This window comes from Periplaneta americana, chromosome 12 (assembly GCF_040183065.1).
Source record: "Periplaneta americana isolate PAMFEO1 chromosome 12, P.americana_PAMFEO1_priV1, whole genome shotgun sequence".
Lineage (NCBI taxonomy): Eukaryota > Metazoa > Arthropoda > Insecta > Blattodea > Blattidae > Periplaneta > Periplaneta americana.
In genome coordinates, this window is record NC_091128.1 from 12,319,264 (window position 1) to 12,344,275 (window position 25,012).

A 25,012-nucleotide genomic window follows, 5' to 3' on the forward strand; every position below is an offset into this window, starting at 1 on the left:
GCATGACTGTTATTGGTGTTGATTTTACAATTCCAATGATTATTTGTTGAAAATAGAAGTACATTCTGGTGAGTTGATTAAAGTTAAATTTTATTCAACAAAATTGTGTGTTCATTTATTTGTTCTCACCTACGTCACATTAACAATAAGTACATGTGAATTACATACTATATAGGTAAGATAAGTTAAAATTAAGCCTATGTGCGAAAACTGGAAATTAATTTAAAATGTGTTAAACTTGCCATAAAAAATTTTAACCATATTTGTGACTCAAAATAATAAAGGAAATATCGGTTCTTAAGAAATGGAAAAAATTATGAACTTTATGACTCAGTATCTATTATATTAAGGTTTAAATCCTCCCCTTTTTTATTTTCAAGTTTACCTCAGCGGTCGAGTTTACCCCAATTTGCGGTATGGAAAATAGTTAATTTCTCAGGAAATAGGGAGAGGAGTTCACGACGCGATGTACCCTAGGAGATATGCCCTACAATTTTGAAGCTACTAATTTTGACTCTTCTCACAGGAAATATAGAATTCCAATGATGCATAAATATATTTAGGAATGAATTGAATTAACCATCCACGTACGAACAAATTATATTATTTCCAACCATGATACGTGATAAGAGCCATGATTCAGCTGTAAGGAGCAGAAAGAATTACGTTTATTCCCAGCTTCTGAAACTTGTAGATTAACTGCGTGTGAAATTCTTCTAGGATTCTGAAGTAAAATTAATAAGAACCATATGCACTTACTGTATGGCATAAAAATATAGAATAAATTACGCAAAACCCGTTTTGTGTTGTGTTATCATAATATGTCGTCTGCACACTTTTAACTTGCCTACCGCTAGAGGGCTACTGTCGCGCCAGCTGTCAAATGTTGGCATATTTTATACGTACGACTGTGCTACCACTATGCGGGTTCTGCGAATTCAGGAATTTATAATGTTTCCATAGCGTATTTTCAAGACACCACATGCCTCGATTTTGTCTTGCTTCTTACAAATGTATTTTTGTCCAAAGGTATTGCCTCAAAATTTGGTGCGGCCTATACTCGGATAAATACGGTAATGTCTGGAAAGTCCGGTTCACTGATAGTTATAGAAGTACCAGTATTAAGTGAGGTGGAAAATCGGGCAAAATATAATGGAAAAAAGGAAGGTTTGTATGGCATATGAACATTTTACGAAAATGTCAAGAAACATAAACATTATTTTCTGTTTATTGCATCCTACATATCGTAATTCGTGAAAATTATAAATCCTTGCTTCCATAATACTATTAGGATTGATTTAGAATATGTAATTTCATAATTTTATTACATCTAGTAATACAAGCAAATGCACATTTATCTGATCTGATCACTGTGAAACGTATAATGCGAAGGAGACTGAGAATGAGTTATCATTAAGCAGAATATTGTGATTTTTCTACAGCTATGAAGCTCGTGTAGTGAGGGGTGGAAAGATCGTTGAAATGCCTGTTAGCCACAGAGCATTTCTATCCATCCATAACATCACTAATTATGCCTTATAACTTTAAAAATGTATTGGCCATTACAGGCCAATCTCACATTGGCACTGGGAGGCAAACCTAGTAATAGGCTTAGGCTCTACAAATTGAAGGGTGAAACAGTGACCTAAGTTCATGAACATTACAGTCACTCAGAGGTCGTACTGTCCATTACAACTTGCAACAAGACTGTCGATAAACACATTGCAACATAAAGACATGAACATAAAGAACAATAAATCTATTCTAAAATGCTTGTAAAAATTGTACTGCGTGACACAATAAAATAGTAATAGTAGCAGCAGAGTTAGCGTTAACTTATCATGACTCACATAATTCGCAATACTGCGTAAATAAACTTTACATTCATGCCTTCAATGACTCTAAGTAGCCTACTGCAACAAGTAAATTATTTATTTATTTATTTATTTATTTATTTATTTATTTATTTATTTATTTATTTATTTATTTATTTATTTATTTATTTATTTATTTATTTATTTATTTATTTATTTATTTATTTATTCTGGTGTAGTTAAGGCCATCAAGCCTTCTGTTTCACACCACCACAAATACAAATACAATAATAGAAATAAAAAGAAAAGTCACATTATAAACAAAGTAAAGCCATACAAAAATATACACAGGTTGCAGCCACACAAACTTTAGATGAGTAAATATCGTAATTAATTATATCCTAACTAATTGACTTACATAAACAAGAAACTTGCAATTTTAATATAGATTAAAATACACAAATCAGCACTTATAGCAATACATGCCGTGTCTCGCTTCCTGAGTTGTTTCTTTGCGGGGCGAGACGCAGAGAGGGAGAGTGGGAGATCCTATACAGTTAGTAGCCTACTACCCTGCATTCAACACATCGGCCTTTCAGGATTGCTTTCGTCAGCTAAGGAGCAAGATCAGCCATGGACAAGCGAATGTATAGGCTGTCCCTTCACAAAACAAATTACGTCCTTCTCGTCAATTACTGTAACTATATACTAACACGAGTGGTAGACTACAGTCTCTACTCGAGATTATCGACCTAATCGCGATCACGGTTGTCGTGTGTACACATCAGTAAACTCTTTCCTCTATGGCAGTATTTCTCAAACTGTTTCCGCCACAAAGCCCCTTTTAATCTAAAGTGTAACTGCGTAAGCCTTGTAATATTTTATTAGTATTTAATAATTAACAGACATGTGAAAGCTAGTATCTCAATAATTCTCTTCAGTGGGACGAATCGTTTGCTTTTTAAGCCTGCAATCTGGTTTATGGAGAAAAGTTGTAGTTAATTATTATTATTATTATTATTATTATTATTACTTACTTACTTGCTTACTTACTTACTGGCATTTAAGGAACCCGGAGGTTCATTGTCTCCCTCACATAATCCCGCCATTGGTCCCTATCCTGAGCAAGATTAATCCAGTCTCTACCATCATATCCCACCTCCCTCAAATCCATTTTAATATTATCCTCTCATCTACGTCTCGGCCTCCCCAAAGGTCTTTTCACCTCTGGCCTCCCAACTAACACTCTATATGCATTTCTGGATTCGCCCATACGTGCTACATGCCCTGACCATCTCAAACGTCTGGATTTAATGTTCCTAATTATGCCAGGTGAAGAATACAATGCGTGCACTCTGCATTGTGTAACTTTCTCCATTCTCCTGTAACTTCATCCCTGTTAGCCCCAAATATTTTCCTAAGAACCTTATTCTCAAACACCCTTAATCTCTGTTCCTCTCTCAAAGTGAGAGTCCAAGTTTCACAGCCATACAGAACAACCGGTAATATAACTGTTTTATAAATTCTAACTTTCAGATTTTTTGACAGCAGACTAGATGACAAAAGCTTCTCAACCGAATAATAACAGGCATTTTCCATATTTATTCTGCGTTTAATTTCCTCCAGAGTGTCATTTATATTTGTTACTGTTGCTCCAAGATTTCTGAATTTTTCCACCTCTTCGAAGGATAAATCTCCAAATTTTATAGTTCCATTTCGTACAATATTCTGGTCACGAGACATAATCATATACTTAGTCTTTTCGGGATTTACTCCCAACCATATCTCTTTACTTGCTTCAAGTAGAATTTCCGCGTTTTCCCTTATTGTTGGTGGATTTTGTCCTAATATATTCACGTCATCCGCATAGACAAGAAGCTGATGTATCCCTTTCAATTCCAAACCCTGCCTGTTATACTGAACTTTCCTAATGGCATATTCTAGAACTAAGTTAAAAAGTAAAGGTGATAGTGCATCTCCCTGCTTTAGTCCACAGTGAGTTGGAATTTAATTTTAATTAATCGAACTGGTTTTTTGGGAATACCAAATTCAAAAAGAATATTATATAAAACTTCTCTCTTAACCGAGTCATACGCCTTTTTGAAATCTATGAATAATTGATGTACTGTACCCTTATACTCCCATTTTTTCTCCAATATCTGTCGAATACAAAAAATCTGATCAATAGTCGATCTATTACGCCTAAAACCACACTGATGATCCCCAATAACTTCATCTACATATGGAGTTAATCTTATTATTATTATTATTATTATTACTACTAGCCGTACCCGTGCGCTCCGCTGTACCCGTTAGAAATAAATATAAAGTAATTACATAATTAAAATAGGACATTTGATCCAGGGAATATTCGTGTTTGATAGAAGGATAAATCGTTTAATATGTTACTTAATTTAAATTATATTTAAATAATTAAAATGGAATCGTTTTGGTCCAGAGAGCACTCATTTGGTGCAATGACAATTCCTTTAACATGTTTCTTAATTTTTATTACATGCATCCATAGTTCAATGAACATTGACATCATTTACATTTAATGTGTATACTTTATTTAACTTGTTATATGTTTCCATTGAGTTATGGTAATAACTTAATTTTAACTCTTGTTTTCTATGTAATCAGTAAATGGCGCTTGGCCCACTATGGTTCTGAACCCTTCAAATAACTTAAATAACTTAAATTATATTATATTATTTTATATTATATTATATTATATTATATTATATTATATTATATTATATTATATTATATTATATTATATTATATTATAATATATTATATTATATAAAAAGTGTGTTGATAACGGATGTACCTCGATAAGTAAGTTTTCAATTTGCTATGGGGGCTCTTGAATCTAAGGAGGGACAAATTTTATTTTACAACAGGGCAACATAATCTGCTTGGCTCATTATCCAAATTTTTTGCATTGCATTTAATGCATATGTATTTTAACTCGATTCAATTGAGCATAGTTAAAATTTGGATTATAAAATAATGAAATGCTAAGCTATCATATTATTACTGCATACTAAATCAATACACTCTCGTTGTTCGTTAATCCTCTGAGATAAGCATCATTTTAAGAAATACAGGAAACGAATACACAGAATAGCCTATCAAGTTTTCTGTGCATAAGAAGCTATTTTAATCTTTCCTCCATACAGAGAAACTACACTTTCCAATGGTGAAATAATAATTAATTATACAAATCGGTTAATTTAGCTTCCGATATTGCTTCATACAAACACAGAAACATTTTCTGTAGGCTATGATCCATAGCTTTCGATTGTTGTTGACCAAGGCCCCTTATAGACGAAGTCATTTGCTTATTTCATTACACGGCCTTAGATGGCAGTTATTTTAATTTTAAAACTCATTTATCTCATTAAATATCAGTCCAATCAAAATTTTTCGAAGAATAAAACTTATCGAAAATGATTTTTAAAGAAATGTTTGTTATACAACATTTTTCATAAAAATCAATAATAAGCGAGATATTTCGATTTATTTAATTCAGGCCCCCTTATAATCCACCTTTTAAATAATGTATTCTGAATGCCATATAGCCTATAATCTAAGTTACAACGAACTTAATTTATATTCCAATTTTCATCGAAATCCGTTCAGCCATTATCGCGTGAAAAGGTAACAAACATACAGACAGACAGACAAACAGACAAACAAAAATGTCAAAAAAGCGATTTTCGGTTTCAGGGTGGTTAATTATATATGTTAGGACCAATTATTTTTGGAAAATCGAAAATTATCAGAAAAATTTCGGCTACAGATTTATTATTAGTACAGATTATTATTATTATTATCGGTGGTTCATGTTATTATTGACTCATATTTTCGTAACATTTAATACTTTTATAGTACCCGCTAACATATAGGTATAAAATAGCCACCGGCGCAGCTCAGTCGGCTAAGTCCCTTGCATACCGATCCAGAGTTGCGCTTGGGCGCGGGTTCGATTCCCACTTCGGCTGATTACCTACAATCTAGGCAAATTTCCATAGGTTCCCCCACCCCTTCCCTCACTTCCGGTACCTCTGGACGTACACTACCATAAGGTTACATAATGTGAGCACGTCCCGAATCTCAGTCAAAGCCGAGCAACCGGAGATCACAAAAAAGTACTCTATTTTGTAAAATAGACCTAAAATAAATTTCGCGTGTTTACAGCATATCCGGCTGACTGAACTTCGAGAAGTGACAACCTGAAAAACTGTTAACATACGTCCATGTCAAGCTGTTATCTAATATTAACCTCATTGTACTTCAATTTGATTGTTAACGCTAGAAAACTTTGCAACATTTGATACAGTCAAGCAATTCACCCACATAACACAGGTATCCAATTGTGTCAAACTTGTTTTATCAGTACATGTAAACAAAATGAACGACGAAAACGACATCCGTCTTATAAGAATTTTATCAATTGTCATCTGTTAATGTTTTAATGTTAATGGTTTATAGATCAGTTTTAATCTGTTCCATTCTACTAGTGGTTTATGTTTTAACATATTATGAAGTGACATTGTACAATCAACAGCTGATTGAAGACACAGTAATCACAAGTTCGCCTTAAAATAGTATAATTATGATTTCGTTGTTTGTTAGTTATGTATTGCATTTAACCAATGTGGCATAATATTAAGTATGTATAAAAGACAACTTTTTGAGATCTGAAGATGGCATAAATATGCCGAAAACGTTCATCAATAAAATGTAACATATTAATACTACATTGTAAGATAAGCAATAGACGACCCCATTCTTTCCAAACCCATTGTATTTCTGCTTATCGGTTAAAACTACCAACAAAATGAAAATAATGTCTGAAGATATTCTACGTACCCCTTTAACTTAATATAGTTTACGCGTGATTGCTGTTCATGACTACCTTCTACATCAGCAGATTCTCTGTGTCTCTTTGCATTCACTTAATGAACCACTACTGCAAGATCTGCATTTGCTGGTAAACATTACTTATTGACGAGAGTGTAGCCTATCATGCACATGTGCTCGATGATTTTCATTATCCAAACGTTCGACACAACAAAACCCACATTTGCAGTCTTTCTCAGTGTACATATTTTTCGCAGACACATTATTTACACTTGCATTTACATACTCTTGCCCACTATTTATTTTCCTTTTTCGTACATTCTTTTCCCATTCATCAGTTTTGCACACGCGTCCTAGATATTTCACTTCAGTTGAGTTATTTTCTTCCACTTCGTCTGCCATGTTCTGCATCAAATCACGTCGCAAGAAACAGCAGCTTTCATTGGAACTGCCATTTCCTTGAGGGAGTATTTCTGTTGGTTAAATTATTTCATAATATGAGAGATTTGGACCAAATGACGCTATTTGTTGAGTACGTGAGTCAGCACGCAATCAAAAGATGAAATAAGCTTCAAAACTCTGAAAATGGATTTGGCCCACTATGGCTCTCAGTTGTGAATTTGGAGCGGACTGAGATTTTGAGGTATTTCCAACTAAATGGCTTTCATTAGCACCAGCTATTTCACGATTGCGTCAGAACTGGGAAGCAATTGAAAGTTACTTCAGTTGTATTCCAGACTGTCCAAAATTATTATCTATCACAGTCGACCTGGGTGGTGAGTTGGTATAGCGCTGGTCGTCTGTGCCCGAGGTTGCGGGTTCGATCCCAGACCAGGTCGATGGCATTTAAATGTGCTTAAATGCGGCAGGCTCATGTCAATAGATTTACTGGTATGTAAAAGAACTCCTGCGGGACAAAATTCCGGCACATCCGGCGACGATGATATAACCTCTGCAATTGCGAGCGTCGTTAAATAAAACATAACATATTTATCTATCATTTTCTTTAAAGATGACCCAGAGGTAGCAGTATTGTCTGAAATATAATTTAATTTTTTAAGTAATATTGGAAGTCAGCTGGAAATCATAACTAAACCACTGGAAAGGTCTGTTTTAACTGTAGCCTACTAGAGAATTACAAAGAAATGAATCTTCTCAGTTCTAAAATTCAGCAGAGGAGGAAAGACAATTTTTTGGTAGCAAAAGAACTCAGTAATGGATGTCTATGCCATTACAGAAAAATGTTACCGAAGTCCTGACAGTTTTTATAGCAATATGCTTCAGTATCTGCAAAAATGATATAATTAATTGATGAACTAGTGGACTTACTCGTGTTAAATATGTAATATTTGTGCGGCTTACAGCTGTTTCAGTGCACCACGCACCATCATCAGAGCCTATTAGATCGCGGCGTCATTTCGAACTTCTCTGCCTGTTAGGAGGGTGTGTTTTATTGTTGGAATATGTTGGATTGTGGAGTCGAATAGTGTGTGTGTACTGAAATTGATCTGTGTGTTGAGGATTTGATCGGGGTGTGTTTTAGTGTGTTTGTATATTTCGTATTGTTCTAGTGTGTTGAGTTTTTGGTTCTTGGGTTGTGTGTGTAGGATTTCCATGTCCGTATTTATGTTATTGTATGTATGGTTGGCATTGGTTATGTGATCGGCGTATGTAGATGTGTTGTGTCCTCTGGTTATAGCTTATACAAACACACTAAAACACACCCCGATCAAATCCTCAACACACAGATCAATCTCAGTACACACACACTATTCGACTCCACAATCCAACACAGTCCAACAATAAAACACACCCTCCTAACAGGCAGAGAAGTTCGAGATGACGCCGCGATCTAGTAGGCTCTGATGATGGTGCGTGATGCACTGAAACAGCTGTAAGCCGGACAAATATTACATATTTAACACGAGTAAGTCCACTAGTTCACCAATTATTTTTATTCAAGTGTTAAAAGTGGTGTACGCAAGATTCAAAATGGAAAAATGATATGATGTGACATATGACAATCCCTATGCATCCCTTGCAGCAGTTTCTCTATAGGAAAGGATTGAGTTCAAAGATTTTGAAAAAGCCATAGAAGTGTTTCAGCTCAGTGAAAATGTTTGCATTGATGACCTGAACGAGGAGTTCAGCAGCCGTCGAGATTACCTCTGCAGCATTGTGAACAAAGATCGTGATTTAGCAAACGGGCTTACATTCTTTTCTCCAGTATCTGAGCAAGATGCACAAAATATTTCCAAGGTATTTTATTTAGCATCCCTGGCTCAAATGCTTTTGTGGAGCGAATCTTTTCATTCATGAAAAGTAAGTGGGGTGAGACAAGAAACAGATGCTCAACAAATTTAATCAAGACAAAACTTCAGGTGATCGTGAACTATTAAAACAAATGCTGTTCATAATTTTATAACTTTGCAGAGTGTGATGTTCCATTATTAAAAATTGCTAAGAGTTGAGTGAAATACAATTAACAGAATCTGATTGAAGAGCTCTTGGAAGTTATAAATATGTAGTATTTAATATTTGTGTGTTAACAAATGTGTGCTAGCTGGTCGGTAGTATTTTTTGTCTATTAGGTGTGAAAAATGTCGTTACAAACAAAGAGTCGTCTTTCCGTTTTTTTTTTGAAAATCTGGAAGCCCTAGCCTTATGTCGATGTATATTTTGTTACTCTGACAGTGAAAAATTAGAGGAGGGAAGAGGATTATGGATTAAAAAACACTCAAATCTAAATATTCCATTTTTTTAAGTTCAGGAACAAGGTTCAATCCCGGTAACTTCCCTCTTACGTACGCCCCTGATAAAGTATTACTAAGAAATTCTGTTATACTCCTATGTCTACTATTTTTCGATTTATTGGACTGCTGCGAACATTCGGCGAAAGATACCAAGAAGAAGTGTATGTAATATGTATTATTTATTGCAATTTGAATAAGGAATTGAAATGAATTGTTTATATATATAAATAAATAAATAAATATATATATATATATATATATGTGTGTGTGTGTGTGTGTGTATGTGTGTGTGTTTCACTGTGCGTGTGTTTATTTTTTCACATCTTACGTTTATTTATTTTTTTTATTTTTGTGGAATTTGGCCTGAAGTTAGATTAGTTGTAATTGTGATAATGATAACATTAGCATTAATTTGAAAATGCAAACTGTACATAGTTATAGCACGAATGGCCGCACAGGCTCGTGCGAAGGATCTTGTGTACATGAGTTTGTATAATTTATTGTGTATCAATAAATGCACTTCATTCATTCATTTTTGAGCCTGGAAAAGGTTTCACAGAATGGATTGAACAGAGTATGGGGATCCCGAAGGAAATTGCTGTGGATTGGAAAGAGGGGAGGTTATTAGATAAACGTTATAAGAAACAACTAGTCAAAGTCAGGATAGGAGAAGAAATGTCAGAAGGAAGCGAAAAAGGGAGAGGATGTCCATTAACACCTATCCTGTTCATCATCTACTTGGAGCATTTCGTGAAGAACCGTTTTCAGAACATGGGTGGAGTGAAGCAGAAGGAAGAAAAAAAAAGTGCATAATATTTGCTGATGATATGACGTTGTTAGCTGAAGAGGAGATGATACTAAGGCATATGCTACTGGAGCTAAATGACAGCTGTGAGCAGTATGAGATGAAGATGAATGCAAACAAGACGAAGACTATGGTCATAGGAAGAAAAATACAGAAGGTGAACTTGCGAATTTGAAATGAGGCAGTGGAAGGAGTGAACAGCTTCAAATACTTACGGTGTACAATAAATAGTAACATAGGTTGCTGTCAGTAAGTCAAAATGAATATATTATCAATAGTATAGGACGCTTTTAGTAGAAGAAGTAACTTTTCTGGAACAAGAATTAAAGAAGAGATTATTGAAGTACTTTGTATGGAGTATGGTTCTGTATACGGCAGAAACATGGACATTATGATGAAGTAAAGAGAATCGATTAGAAGAATTTAAATGCAGATATGGAGAAAAAGAAAGCTTGTGAAATAGATACAAAGAATAAAATATGAAACTGTGCTAGAAAAAGTGGGTGAAGAAAGAATAATGATGAAACTGATCAGGAAGAGAAAACATGGCTGGGTGACTGGGTAAGAAGAAACTGCTTACTGAAGGATGCACTGAAAAGAATGGTGAACTGGAGAAAATTTCGGGACAGAAGTAGATATCAGATGATAATCAACATTAAGGTATATGGATGGTTTGCGGAGGCTGAAAAATATACACTTGGAGGTCACAAAGTGGGCATACTCCCCGTGTATTGTTATTTCACTTACTTTGTGAATGTTGAATGTGAATGTTGGTATCCCCATATTTATGTTGGAATCATACTACCATACGGTAATCGTGCATTTATAAACAAACATAGCTGACCAGACTCCGTTTACCATCGAACAGACGTCATATCGGCGACACCACGAAAAGATGAATTTTCGTGATTGCTTTGGTATGGAACCACAAAGGAAAGCAAGAATGTTGGGGTGGGAAAAACGTGTACTCGCGACGAGTAGTGTGAAACACTTTCCAGAAATGGAAGTACGAAAACAAGAAGTAAAACATGCCACACTGTTGAGGTATCAGTGGAAAGGTCTCCTCTGAAATCCACTCGGAAAAGATCTCCAGAGCTTGACATTTCTCGTTCGACCAAGGTGAGACACATGAAAGTTGATTTAAAGCTTAAGCATTTCCGTCCATTCACAATGAATTAAGCACTGCTGAAATGGATTGCACGTAAGGTGGCATGTGCGTCGCTTCTTAAAACGTTTCGTAGGGAACATTCCCGTGATAATGTCCTCTTCACATACGAATGTGCTATCTACCGGAGCATGCATTCACGAAACTTCGTCTTTTGGGATAAAGAAAACCCATTCCTTTATGAAGAAGTGGAGAGAAATCCACCCCACGTCATGGTATGGGCTAGACTGAGTGAAACACATTTTCGGCCTTCTTCTTCCAAAGTTCCGTTAATGGGCCAGCCTACCAGGATATGCTTAGTGAATGGTTGGTGCCACAATTGCAACCTGATATCGAAGACACTGTGGTCCTGCAACGGAACAGAGCGCCAGCACACTTCGCATTGCAAGTGTGCCAATATCTAAATACGGCCCTTCCCAACTGGTGGAATGGAAGAGGATCTGGAGATGAGCAAGCTCCTTTTGTCTGGCCGCCACGAAGTCCGACCTAACAACACCGATAATGCTCTCTGAATGTTCATCAAAGGCAAAGTGCGAAATCACCGCTATAACACAACGGCACGATTACGAGCAGGTGTGGGAGATGCCTTCAACTAAGTGACTCTTGATTTTCCCGCGAATCATCTGCCAGGACATAGCGCAGAATATATATATATATATATATATATATATATATATACATATATATAATATAGAGTGCGAGCGAGAAGTTTCTCCGCAGTGCTTCTCTAGCCACGGTGCAGCCGAGAATCCACTAGGCAGAGAATTCAAGTGACAGCACTGGCCGCTAAGCATATGATTGACTGGGGATGTGAGGTTATCAAACCGGAATTAATGGGGAAGTGTCAACTTTCTACAAGATTACGTACCAGCTGTCTACAGGATTACTATAACTACTGGAGCTGCGGACGGACTTTTGAATCGCACTGTATATATATATATATATATATATATATATATATATATATATATATGTGTGTGTGTGTGTGTGTGTGTGTGTGTGTGTATAACATGTGTGTGTGGATGGGCGAGAAGTCCCATTACACGTTATTAGCATAGTACAGTTAGACATGTATATTTAATTTTATGAACAACATTGTGCAGAAATTCATTAATCAACAACGTCTGTGTGCTTCCCTCCATGTTCGATGCAAAAGTTGATACATCGCCGCGTTCTTGTGTTTATCCGCTACAGCATAACAGGAGTGATGTTTTGCAATGCTATTGCGAACTCCGTCATTTGATTCCGCCACAGCAGCACACGTCTCGGCGTGGTGCATCACGAACACTTACTGTCTCAAAGGCTTTCTTCTCCCATGCGAATAACGTTGGTCGTGATGGCGGCGGTTTTCCAAAACGCACAGTGAAGTCCCTCAAAATGTGTGTCATTGTCTTCTTTGTATTCTGACTGTCGTGAACCCACACAGAAGGCACCAAAAGCTACTCAACACTGAAAACACTTGTATCCGCCATGGTTTAATTCTTTCGACTAAACGGAGTGGATCATGTTTTTCCTTCCCCCATTACTAAAGTGAAGTGACATGCACAGGCCTCAGCTAATGCCGGAAAATGCTTATCTCAATAATGTGTAACATAACAATAATAACAGTAACATTCATAGTAAATAAAAAGTGAATCTGCTCAACACTAATAACTTTAATTGACAACAATTGGCAACAATGTCCGGTGAATGATTTTTATTATTGTTTTTGGAAACTCACCTATTTAAATTAATGTGAAGTCTGCGTTTGGTGGGTTGCACATTGAGTTTCTCTATACGTGGACTTATGGTTGACAGGCCAACACGTAAATCATCTTCAAGATTCAGCAGTCTGTTCCTTTGTTTAGGTTACACTATTTTCATGTTATAAAATGCTCATTCACACAAGCATGACGTTGAAAACGGCAGTTATAAATGTGTTTTTAGTTTATTCGGCACCATCCTCTGATTTGACAAAACATTTCCGCATATAAGATACTCCAGATTTTGTTTATATTCATATTCATGACACGTAAAACAATTTGATAGTATTCACCATTATATATAAGAAAAGCAATACGTTTTTGTAAACCCTGAAGGGAATGTTCGCCACATTATTTGAATTAGCACTGCTGTCATCTAACACAGAACTTCATTCAAATTGTCTTTTTCGAATTAAAATTTATCCATGAGAAAATCTAAATAAAGTACTTTTGATAAAATGATCGCACTGCTACTCGCTCACGCCTAGGTCTATATACTGAAACTAGAGGTGAGGAAAAATAACGTAACAGTTATTTTGGAACGGTTCCAAGCAAGGAACTGTTTCAAAAAGTAACAGGCACCTTGGAATACCATGTTCCAAAATAACTGTTGTCCTGAACTAGTACAAAATACTTGCGTGTTAAAAATACCCGTTAAATTTTGGAACTACATTGTGACAACACCTGTTCCACAGAACGGAACATTTTTTTTTTTTTTTTTCACTATTGGAAGCAGGAATGGGAATTCTTTTCATCACTCTGAAAGAAATGTTAGAAACTAAATTAGATGATAAATAGTAAATATACGAAGAACCTCTTTGAAAACATGTAGGCCTACAGATTATCTTGGAACTGTTACTGAGTATAGGATTCTAGCAAAGAATTATTAACATATTACAGTATAGAAACTATTGTGAATTTTATCAATATTTACGAAAGTTTTCTATTTTTAGTTTCATTACTAATTCTTGAAATTAAACTAAATGCTATTCAAACATGGCTGTATTATAACCTTAGTCAGACACCAGGGAATGTTTAAGATTTTTTATTTGAAAATACAAAGTTTGTAAATTTTCCTGTTTCAGTACAATGAGATTGATACTCTTCATGAAGGTATTATGAATTTTAGCATAGCCGAAATGATTATAGCTGTTTATTTACTAATTTTTTTAGAAATTGAAGATCATTTTGAACTTGAGCTGGGCAAAAGAGGAAAAATGGGTTAAGTTTCATTTATCATTGGGATTCACTTCGATTTCGTAACCAATTTACAAATAATTTAAAATTACATTAAATTTCATGCTTTCTGACAAACCTAATCTTAGAATTCAGTTTGGCATTAGAGAACATTTATTTTCCTCGAATTCACATATCAGATTATTATGACATACAGCAGTGATGTCAAAGCAAGCGCATTTTTCTGACCTTGACGTCGTGCGCGAGCATTAAGCACTAGATATGCTAGGAGGAATAAGCAGCCTGTTGGATTAAGAAAACAGTGGTGCACAAACTTCAATCGGAACGTGAAATTGTATGTCGTTATTTTTATATGGCTTCTTTCTGTTTCCTATTTTCTATACTATTGTCTGTAAAACAAAAAATACTAACACCTATTTCTTAGCCTAATATTGAAGTTGTGGTTCAAACGTTAATAACATAATATAGAGTCAAGAAGGTATATTCATATAAATTCCATAACAACTACAACTACTATACTGTACTAAGTGAATTAAACATAAAGAAAGTGTTATCCCAAAGAAAGTCACTGAATATGACATGATAAGTTGAAACTGATATTGATGGTATCTTTTGCCTTATGAAAGTAAGCAAAACAATATTATAGTACAAAGCAAAGTTGTCTAGTTATATGTTGTAACTGTAACTAATATTACATAATAAAACTCTTATCGCATTACGCTTTTAGGTGATACTGGTGGGCAACTTTCTGTTATCAGCATATCAAATTATGTCTAAATCTGCTGAAGCAATAGAGTTGACGTTTTATCAACACATAGGCACATATCTTTTGTTTGTGATGTAACAGCATTTGCTTTGTTAATTAATTTCCTTACAAATATTTTCCATGCGAATATTTTCAAACGTTTTAATACACCATTTTCAATAGTACGTATTTACGATATATTAGATTTACGAAAACATTGTTTTAGTATCTGTAAGGCTACTAAACAAACATATATGAAAATTTCACTTTTCTGTAAAAAAGTTGAGAAAATATTCCTTCTGAATAAAAAAAAAAGCAAACTTGTGAAAAATGAACATTAAAATTAAAACTTAGATTTTTATAATGCTCTTATACTTCTCAGACAAATCTAAAAATTGACATGGACACAGTTTTAATAATTTCTCTTCCCTTTATCCATTGAATCAGTGCTGGCCATCCCTGTATATAGCTCGACCAAGCGGCATATACTACCTCTTTCGTCTGTCTCTTTCCTTCCCAATGTAAAGCGCTCAGGCTCTCCTGGGTTCTAAAGCGCGCGGTTGCTCCTATGGACATCAGTTGACATCACTGACATACAGCATCACATGGCATACAGGAAAGTATGTGGCCATTTAGCGTCCAATTACATTACAAACTAGCCGTAACATACATGTTACAAAATACCACTGTTCAGCGGTGTAGTTAAATATGGTACTGTTGTTTGGAACCTAGTATTTTCTGGGACAGTTGGAACTGTTACAAGAAAATAACAACTTTTCCCATCTCTTACTGAAACTGACCAGTATGTTCTGGCGATTCTAAACTCTATTTATTACGAAGTGGAAATAGTAAATGAATAATACTAAGCAATGTTGTAGGTTTTCAGTTTCATTCGAATTATCTCCAGGCAGGAAAATTAAACTGAGCTTTGTTGCAGGTGTTCACGTTTCATTGGTAAAATCTGCCTCAAAATAAAATGTACCATTTCAAAGACTTCGTTGTAAATAAAAAATGCGTTGTAAAGAGACTTTGTGGATGGCATAAAATTTATATTTCAATTCCAAAATTTCGCGGCACAGCGGTTGGGAACTCCTGCACTGCAGAGTAGGTGTCTCAAAATAAGTTATTTATCATTTTTTCTAAAAGCATAAGTACGACGTTAAATGACCTAAGTAGTTGATGCAGCGTCTTAAACCATCGACTACATAAGATATATACCGGCTGGGTGAGAAGTTCCTTAGAATTGTCAATTGTTGAGATTTTTGACACATATCTTAGTATTTTTCTCATGCCACTCAAGTCGCTGCTTGGTTTTTAGAATTTTCGATTACATGTTAACATCGACCTAAATACAACACGGGATATTCGACACTACATAGAAATTGTTTTCAATGCTTTTTTTTTTCAGCGGAACGGCGTTCCGCAACTTCTTGAATTTTTCATCATGGAACCAAAATGTGTATGAATAACTATGTTTTTAATATATTTTTCTTTGAATTCAGATTACACCTTGAAAGTCTTAGTTGGACGAAAAGGAGGTTAAAAACGACAAAATTCTCGTGCATTGAACAGTAATCATTTCCTCGTCTTCTATAAAATACTCTCTGCAGATTTCCACCATCTTTTTCTCCAGACGAAAAGCACTGGTTGTTATAATAATAGTAATAATAATAACAATAATAATAATAATAATAATAATAATAATAATGATAATGATAAAAACAAATAAGTGTGTCGCGATATTGTGCACGTTCAGTAAAGGGTGTCGTCAGTCAAAAGAGGTTTGAATCACTGCTGTAGTGTAACATAAATACATAAAATGTTGATAAAAAACAAAAATACATCTTTAATATCAAGATACAGCTACAGTGTACACTACATTATTTTTATTACAGGCACTTTATGAGTAACAAGAAGTAAGATTTACTCAGCAATGAATTTTATATAATGCGCAATTGAAATTTTCCTTGCGTGGTGCCATATGCAGGGTAATTCCGAATTGGTGTTACAGACTTTCAGAGATGATGGCGAAGGGCACATGTGTCAATTTGGGATAAGGAACCATGGTCCGGAAATGATTGAGTCGAAAGTTATAATCAAAAATAGTTGTGTGGAAATGGCATTGTAATTTGGCACCACGTGCCCTCCTTCCCTTAATTTTTGGAACAGTCGTGGAAAAATGGTATGGGTCAGATGTCTCCTGCGTGGGTACTTGACCCGATACAATCTGTGAGCTTGTCTACTGTTTCCATTGGCTCATCCGTATTCGAAAATCAGGTCTGCTTATTTCGCTCTCGTGTACTCCTCCATTTCACTAGGACTGATCGACTGGACACTGCAACTTGTTCTACAAATGAGTTCTAACATGTAAATAAAGCGTTTTGTGAAACCATGTCCATAAAATATCATATTTTCTTCTTCTACGTGTGAGAAATGCTTCCTGAAAATTTGGCCGTGCCTTTTTGTTACACTCTGTATAATAAATAGGACTGACCGCCAAGAGTACAGAAATTCTATGATTATTTGCTCCTTAGGACTTTCGTCATATTATTGGCCACATTGAAATGGTCTGTTGGTAACGAGAAAATGCTGCAGAAGTTTCCTGTTGCTACTATACTGTTCAGAAAATTGTGAAAAACGAAAGTGCCCGGAAAAAATTTGTAAAGTCGCTTTTGTCCACCATACATTCCATTTTGAATCTTCGGTATTCGAATTCGTGTCTTCAGGGAGAAAAATTGGTAAGAATGAACCGTTGAGATAGTTACGTATTTATTTAATTGCTAAAAATGCACAGGTAAATGTTTTGCAGTATTGATGTTTAAATTATCTGGCGGCCTTAAGGAATTATCACAACTTACTAGAGATATTGATAACGTGAGCAAACATGAGTTTCGTTTCTTGCCCGAATGACTGAGCTTTGTATTTTAATATGGCAACAAATGAAATGAAGTTTCTTCGTAAACATATTATAGAAAATCACTACCGCGAAGGAATCGAGAGAGATTAGTGAAGATAAATCTACGAGGCACAGCTTTATCAGCACTTTATTAGTCAGTGTTATCTACATGCTTGTGGGGAACTGCCGTGTAAAGTAAAGTCTGTCGCATTTTCTGTCGATTGGCTGTGAACTCAACAGTGTCGGTGTCCATCTTAATTATTTATAGCCTGCAATGTGGCTGGTAAGCGTTACTTAATTTTGAGGAATGAGTGGAGGGTTTTTGTTGACTGTATTAAAATTACTGCGGTATATTATTAAGTCCACAGACCGGTGGAGCATCATTTAGAATCGATTTGTTTATGACGAAGATCGCTGGATGAACATAGCCGGCAATCCTCATCGTTTCTAAATTTCATTGCTTTATTTGCAACGATTATTTCGGTCATGTACCAATTTAAGAATGGAGTAGAAACGTCAGCTGGATTTCAACTAATTCGAGCAATATTATCTATTTTATATTGTCATTTCTGTCTTGTCGCTAATGATCAGCATTTGTTCCCAGAGATCAATGAAAAATTCCACAACATCATAATCAATAAACTCAGAACTAACCAATCAACATATAAGTTACTTCCACAGCATCAAGTTCACCAATAAATGTACCAATTTTACGAAATGTTCTTTCCAAAATCGATCACTACATTAAATTTCCATTCTTTTAAATTTCATTAGACCTAGATGTATAACAAATTTTTCCATTAGTCTGTTGTTTGTGTCATTCATTTGTAGGTAAATTACTTAACAGTAGATGGGTATGTTCGTATTTGTAAATTACAGTTTATTATCTGGTTGGGATGGTTATCAAATATCAATATCTATAATACAAGGTTGGGAAGTGCTTTGAAAAACATCAATGAAAAGTTTGAAAAACGAGCAGAGAGATTTTTTCAATTTCCAAGATTTTGTAATTCACTTCACAAACGTGTATTGTACATTTTTTGGACAATCGTGTTTTAAAAATTGCATATACAATATATTTTGCATTGAAAATTTAGAGCATTTTATTCTAAAACTTTCGCAAAACTATACTGTAATGGTAACTAAGTAAGAATAAGTGCACTGTAATGAGTCTAATTCAGTATAGTTTTATGTTATGATTATAAATAATGGTTTCCCTAACAAAAAGTTTCTGTGTCGGAATTCTAACTTTCAAGGCCTAGCAACAATAACTGTAAATACAACAAAAAACACGATCGTGCAAAATAAATATTTCCATTCTTGCTTTACGAATGTGAATGCAATACGGTGTGATTTATGTAAACAGTGTGCATTGTTATCTTTATTTTATCGGTTATTATATGTATGTTTATTAAATTCGCGAAATAGCCTTATTAAATATTACGTAGGGTTTTCATTTCTCCTTCGAATAAATTTTCTCGCACTCGTGAATTCCTAGACAAAATTGATATCCCTTATGATATTATCTATGATAAACATTTGCGCAGATCTATCGCTTCTACGATCATTACAGTTGATTGATTCTGAAGCAATTTCACGACGATGAATATCACATACTTTTCTTTATATCCGTTAATTTTAAGATGAAGTGTCAAAACATAAATTGTTTTATGTCGGCGTTGGGCATGTCATTGATTTTGTGGAAGAGCGCTCTTTTCCTCCACTGTGGAATCTGAGTGCGAGCAACCAAACCGGATTTGCTCATGCGTGGCACGGTAGGCAGTACCTCTATCAGTGGTGTACCTGCAATGTTACAGAGTGAAGTCGGTGTGCAGTATTTCTTATTATGACAAGTAGATCTGTGAATAAAGGAGCAGTTTCGCCATCAGTGCATTTTAACCGAGAACGGAAAAATATGTATTTATTTGGAGAAAGTAAAGGAAAATATGACACAGAATAAAAGATCTCAGAAGTAGAAAAGCAAACAAAACAAACAGAGGTTACAATCAGCTATATACAAGTACAACTACAAAGTAAATAAATAACCAGCTATGCAGTTGCATGAAACACACACGTCAAACTTGTGTTGCAGTGTTTATTTATTCTCTTACCAGTTTGCTTACTTATGTTGTTTAAAAATAACTCAAATTGTAATGCTGTTTTCAATTTTAAACTTTTGACGTTGGTTTATATTGAGAACTTCGGAACAATGTATTAATAATGCTTTGATCATAAATATTTGTTACTGTAATGTATTATAAAAGAAATATTGTATTTCAACATGTTTAGTTGTTTCATAATACATTTATTAAATACAGAAAATAAAGTAAAATAGAATATATGCACATATTTGTTCCTATTTAAAATATAGTTTTCCGTAAGTTACGAGTTGGTTAGTTACAATTATTACTTATAGTACTTATAAAATAAAATAAAAATGAGAAAGTGTATATCACAAAACAAAATATCTCAATCTGTAATTATGTTTTCAATTTCATAAATTTTGACATTTACGGTGAGAACTTTGGAGCAATGCATTTCTAGTTCTGTGATTATAATAATTTGTTACTATAATACTGTAAAGAAAATAAACTATTTCAACATGTTTCGTTTTGTTTCAAAATTCATTGAGATATTAAATACAGAAAATGAAATAAAATGGAATGCAGATATATATTTATCCCATTTAGGGAATAACTTTCTTTACATTATAATTTCATTAGTTATAATAGTACTTACAAAATACAATGAAATAAATAAAATGACGATGAAAAGTGCGACAAATATTTGTACATTTCTTAATGTAAAAATAATGCAACTTTCCACACTCGCGGCGTGGAGGAAGGAAGCACACAGTCCACACGTGCGGCGAGATGAACGTTGCTGTTTTATGTCTTTACGAAATTTACGAATAATTGGTACGTAAATGGACTAACGTTATTGATGTCATCTCATATCAGTCACTTAACAGTGCATTGCTCTCCGGGGTGACATGTCACCCCAGACGACTCCATTTTCTTCTGCAGTTTAGTCTAATAATCTAATAATAGCTTGGGCCATTCAACGACAATAAAAGTCTCAATTACCTGTAGTGGAGGGAGGGAGACAAGGGGTGACAACATACCCCAGGTGAGCAGTAATGATGTCCAAAACAGGATGAACAGTCCAGAGTTAAGAATAACATGGGAATTTTACATTTCTTATATAAGAGAGGATTTTATTGACCCAGACTCTTGATGAAATTATTGTTAACCTATTGAAACTAGCACTCATAGATTATTTCAAATTGGTATATGATTATTTCTTTGAAGCAGGAACGTACGCAATGGGGGGTTACCGCATTTGAACCTTCCTTGAACGTTTTGACAAAATAACATATTAAATCTGAGTATTTTTTTTATCAATATAATCATTTTCCCTTCTCTAATTTTTCACTGTCAGAGTAACGAAATCTACATCGACACCCTACCCCTCCTTCAATTTAATCCCTGAGCTTGGTTCTGCGGCAGGTTCAAATTGTAGCAATGGTATTTTTATTATATAGAGACCTACTGCCTAGTACCAACCTTTTAATAAAGTGAAGCTTATTAATATGAAATTTAACTTGTGAAACATATTGAACATGTTGTTGTGACAGTATTGCAGTACATATGTTAAATATTGTGCACTGTCGATTTTAAACTCATTTTCAGAGCGGTATTCCCTAGTTCATCAGTTTGATTTCTGACTTTATTTTTCGTTTTATGCATTTGACAGTTCATATTTATAATATAAACTTCACATTATCGTTCCGGAATCTTTGATATGTTTAAGTTTAATTAAATTTTTTTAAGCAGAATGGCTTAGTAATTCTCGCGAGGTTAGTCAATATTTCACATTGACAAATGTTTCTTCGCAGCCGCAGCGTGACGATGTTGTCGCGAACGTTCTTCCCGGAACTAGTTTCACATCTCTGTATGAAAACTCAGCTGATGATGCTGATGTTGATGATGATGATGATGATGATAATGATGATGATGATGATGGTGACGATAATAGTAGTAGTAATGATAATAATAATAATAGTAATAATAATAATAATAATAATAATAATAATAATAATGATACACAAAATTTAAAAAAACCTTCAGTGGGATCAGTCTTGCTTTTCGTCGGAGTATTTTGCCTATTACGAGCGCGCAGTTTGTTAGCCGGTTAGCCAGTTAGGCGGGTCTCGCTGATTTGCGGGTAAAAACAATAAAACAAACCAATCATACAACAATACAAAAACAAATTTACGCCGGTTGTTAGCCGGTTAGCCAATTAACCGGGTCTCGGTGATTAGCCGGAGGGTAAAATAATAAAACAAACCAACTATACATCTAGTTATATCAGATACATGGATTGGACGTTTTACTAATCTGTATAAACTGAATGATGAAGAATGGAACCCCAATCAGTTATTAACGAAACACCAACTGAGATATCTGACTCTGATACAGAAACAGCCGTAACCAAACTAAAAAACAGCAAGACACCATGCCCATATGGAACTCATAATGAGCTAATTAAATATGGAGGACAACAATTATCGACAGAATGTACTAAGCTTTCGAAGAAGATAATTATAAATATGAAGATTTCAGATAGATGGAAGATTAGTGTACTTATGCCTGTTGTATATAAAAAGGAAGACAAGAGAGATCCAGATAACTACAGGGGGATATCCTTATTGAATTCAGCATTGAAACTCACAACAAAAATCATAACACAAAAATACACGAAATTACAGAATTATCGGACGAACAACAGGGATTCTGCAGAGGTAAATCTTGCACAGATGCGATATTTATTGTCAAACACATTGCAGAAAAGACGTTAGAATTTAATAAGACTGCTTTTATGTGTTTTATTGACTTGCAAAAGCCTTTGATAAGGTTAGACTACTAGATGTACTGTAGTGTATATTTTATATAAGAGGAATGTCCCCGAATCTCTAATAAAATTAATAATAAATATATATATATATATATATATATATATATATATATATATATATACAGATAATGAAATTTATATCAGCTGGTAGTATAAATGCAGGAAATGGAATAAGGCAGGGTGACTCATTAATCCCCTTACTTCTTAATCTAATAATGAATGAAATTATACAGGAAGTGAAGGATGAAAGCGGATATAAAATGGGCAACTCAAATATTTCAATCATGTGTTACACTGATGATACAATTCTGATTGCTTAAAACGAAGATGACCTTCAAAGACTTTTATTTGCCTTCTTTAATGTAGCTAAATTATATGATATGAACACTTCTGTAAAGAAAACAAATCTCACAGTTAGCAAACTTCCAGTACTCATTTACTTACTGGCTATTAAGGAAACCGGAGGTTCATTACCGCTCTCACATAAGCCCGCCTTCGGTTAATATCCTGAGCAAGACTAATCCAGTCTCTACCATCATATCCCATTCTCTCAAATCCATTTTAATATTATCCTCCCATCTACGTCTAGGCCTCCCCAAAGGTGTTTTTCCCTCCGGCCTCCCAACTAACACTCCATATACATTTCTGGATTCGCCCATAAGTGCTACATGCCCTGCCCTTCTCAAACATCTGGATTTAATATTCTATATTATGTCAGGTGAAGGATACAATGCCTGCAGTTTTGTGTTGTATAACTTTCTCCATTATCCTGTAACTTCATCCCTCTTAGCCCCAAATATTTTCCTAAACACCTTACTCTCAAACACCCTTAATCTCTCTTTCTCTCTCAAAGTGAGAGTCCCAGTTTCACACCATTAAAACAACCGGTAATATAACTGTTTTATAAATTCTAATTTTCAGAATTTTTGACAGCAGACTGGATGATAAAAGCTTCTCAACCGAATAATAAGGCATGTTCCATATTTATTCTGTGTTTAATTTCCTCCCGAATGTCATTTTTATTTGTCACTGTTGTTCCCAGGTATTTGAATTTGTCCAGCTCTCCAAAGAATATATTTCCAATTTTTATATTTCCATTTTGTACAATATTCTCGCCACGAGACATAATCATATACTTTGTCTTTTCGGGATTTACTTCCTAACCTATTTCTTTACTTTCTTGAAGTAAAATTTCCGTGTTTTCCCTAATCGTTTGTGGATTTTCTCCTAACATATTCACGTCATCCGCATAGACAAGAAGCTGATGTAACCCGTTCAATTCCAAACCCTCTATATTATCCTGAACTTTCCTAATGGCATACTCTAGAGCAAAGTTAAAAAGTAAAGGTGATAGTGCATCTTCTTGCTTTAGCCCACATTGAATTGGAAACGCATCTGACAGACACTGACCTATGCGGACTTTGCTGTACCTTTCACTGAGACACAATTTAACTAATCGAACTAGTTTCTTGGAAATATCAAATTCATTAAGAATATCATATAAAACTACTCTCTTATCGAGTCATATGCCTTTTTGAAATCTATAAATAACTGATGTACTATACCCTTATACTCCCATTTTTCTCCAATATCTGTCGAATACAAATATCTGATCAATAGTTGATCTATTACATCTCAAACCATACTGAAGATCCCCAATAATTTCATCTACATATGGAGTTAATAATCTGAAAAGAATATTGGACAAAATTTTGTACGATGTCAACAAAAGTGATATTCCTCGAAAGTTACTTCAGATAGTCTTGTCCCCCTTCTTAAAGATAGGTAGGATTATGGACTCCTTTCATTGTTCTGGTACGAATTACCAGAAAATAACAAGAAAATCCATTACAAACTATAGATATAGGACCAATAAAGAAAAAATTCTCTTAAAATTTACTTTTCCCAAGTAGCAAGTACAAGCTTATAAATTTTATAAGATAACGCGCTTCCGCCCTCTAGTATTAATTCTGCTGGAATTTGATCGATACCTGGAGACTTGCAATTTTTCAGATTTTCTATCGCAATTTCGACTTCAGAAACTATAGGTTCGGGTAGGATTTAAATGGCTCAACAGTTTGTATTTGAATTTTGTTCCTATCATTT

The 25,012-nt window shown here is 34.6% G+C and overlaps 1 protein-coding gene across 3 annotated transcripts in view; it reads left to right on the forward strand.

Annotated features, from left to right (window-relative positions):
- The window catches only part of LOC138710177 (beta-1,4-glucuronyltransferase 1-like), a 159,996-nt gene that overhangs the window by 73,828 nt on the left and 61,156 nt on the right, over positions 1-25,012 (forward strand). Inside the window, exon 1 of one of the 3 annotated variants that reach the window (XM_069840813.1) lies at positions 17,088-18,272. The exons of 1 other annotated variant lie outside the window; for it this stretch is intronic. In XM_069840813.1, the coding sequence (XP_069696914.1) occupies positions 18,264-18,272 (9 nt within the window). In that variant the 5' untranslated portion in view covers positions 17,088-18,263. Of the gene's footprint in view, positions 1-17,087; positions 18,273-25,012 lie in introns of those variants that run through there. One more of the 3 variants, XM_069840812.1, reaches the window with a different exon arrangement.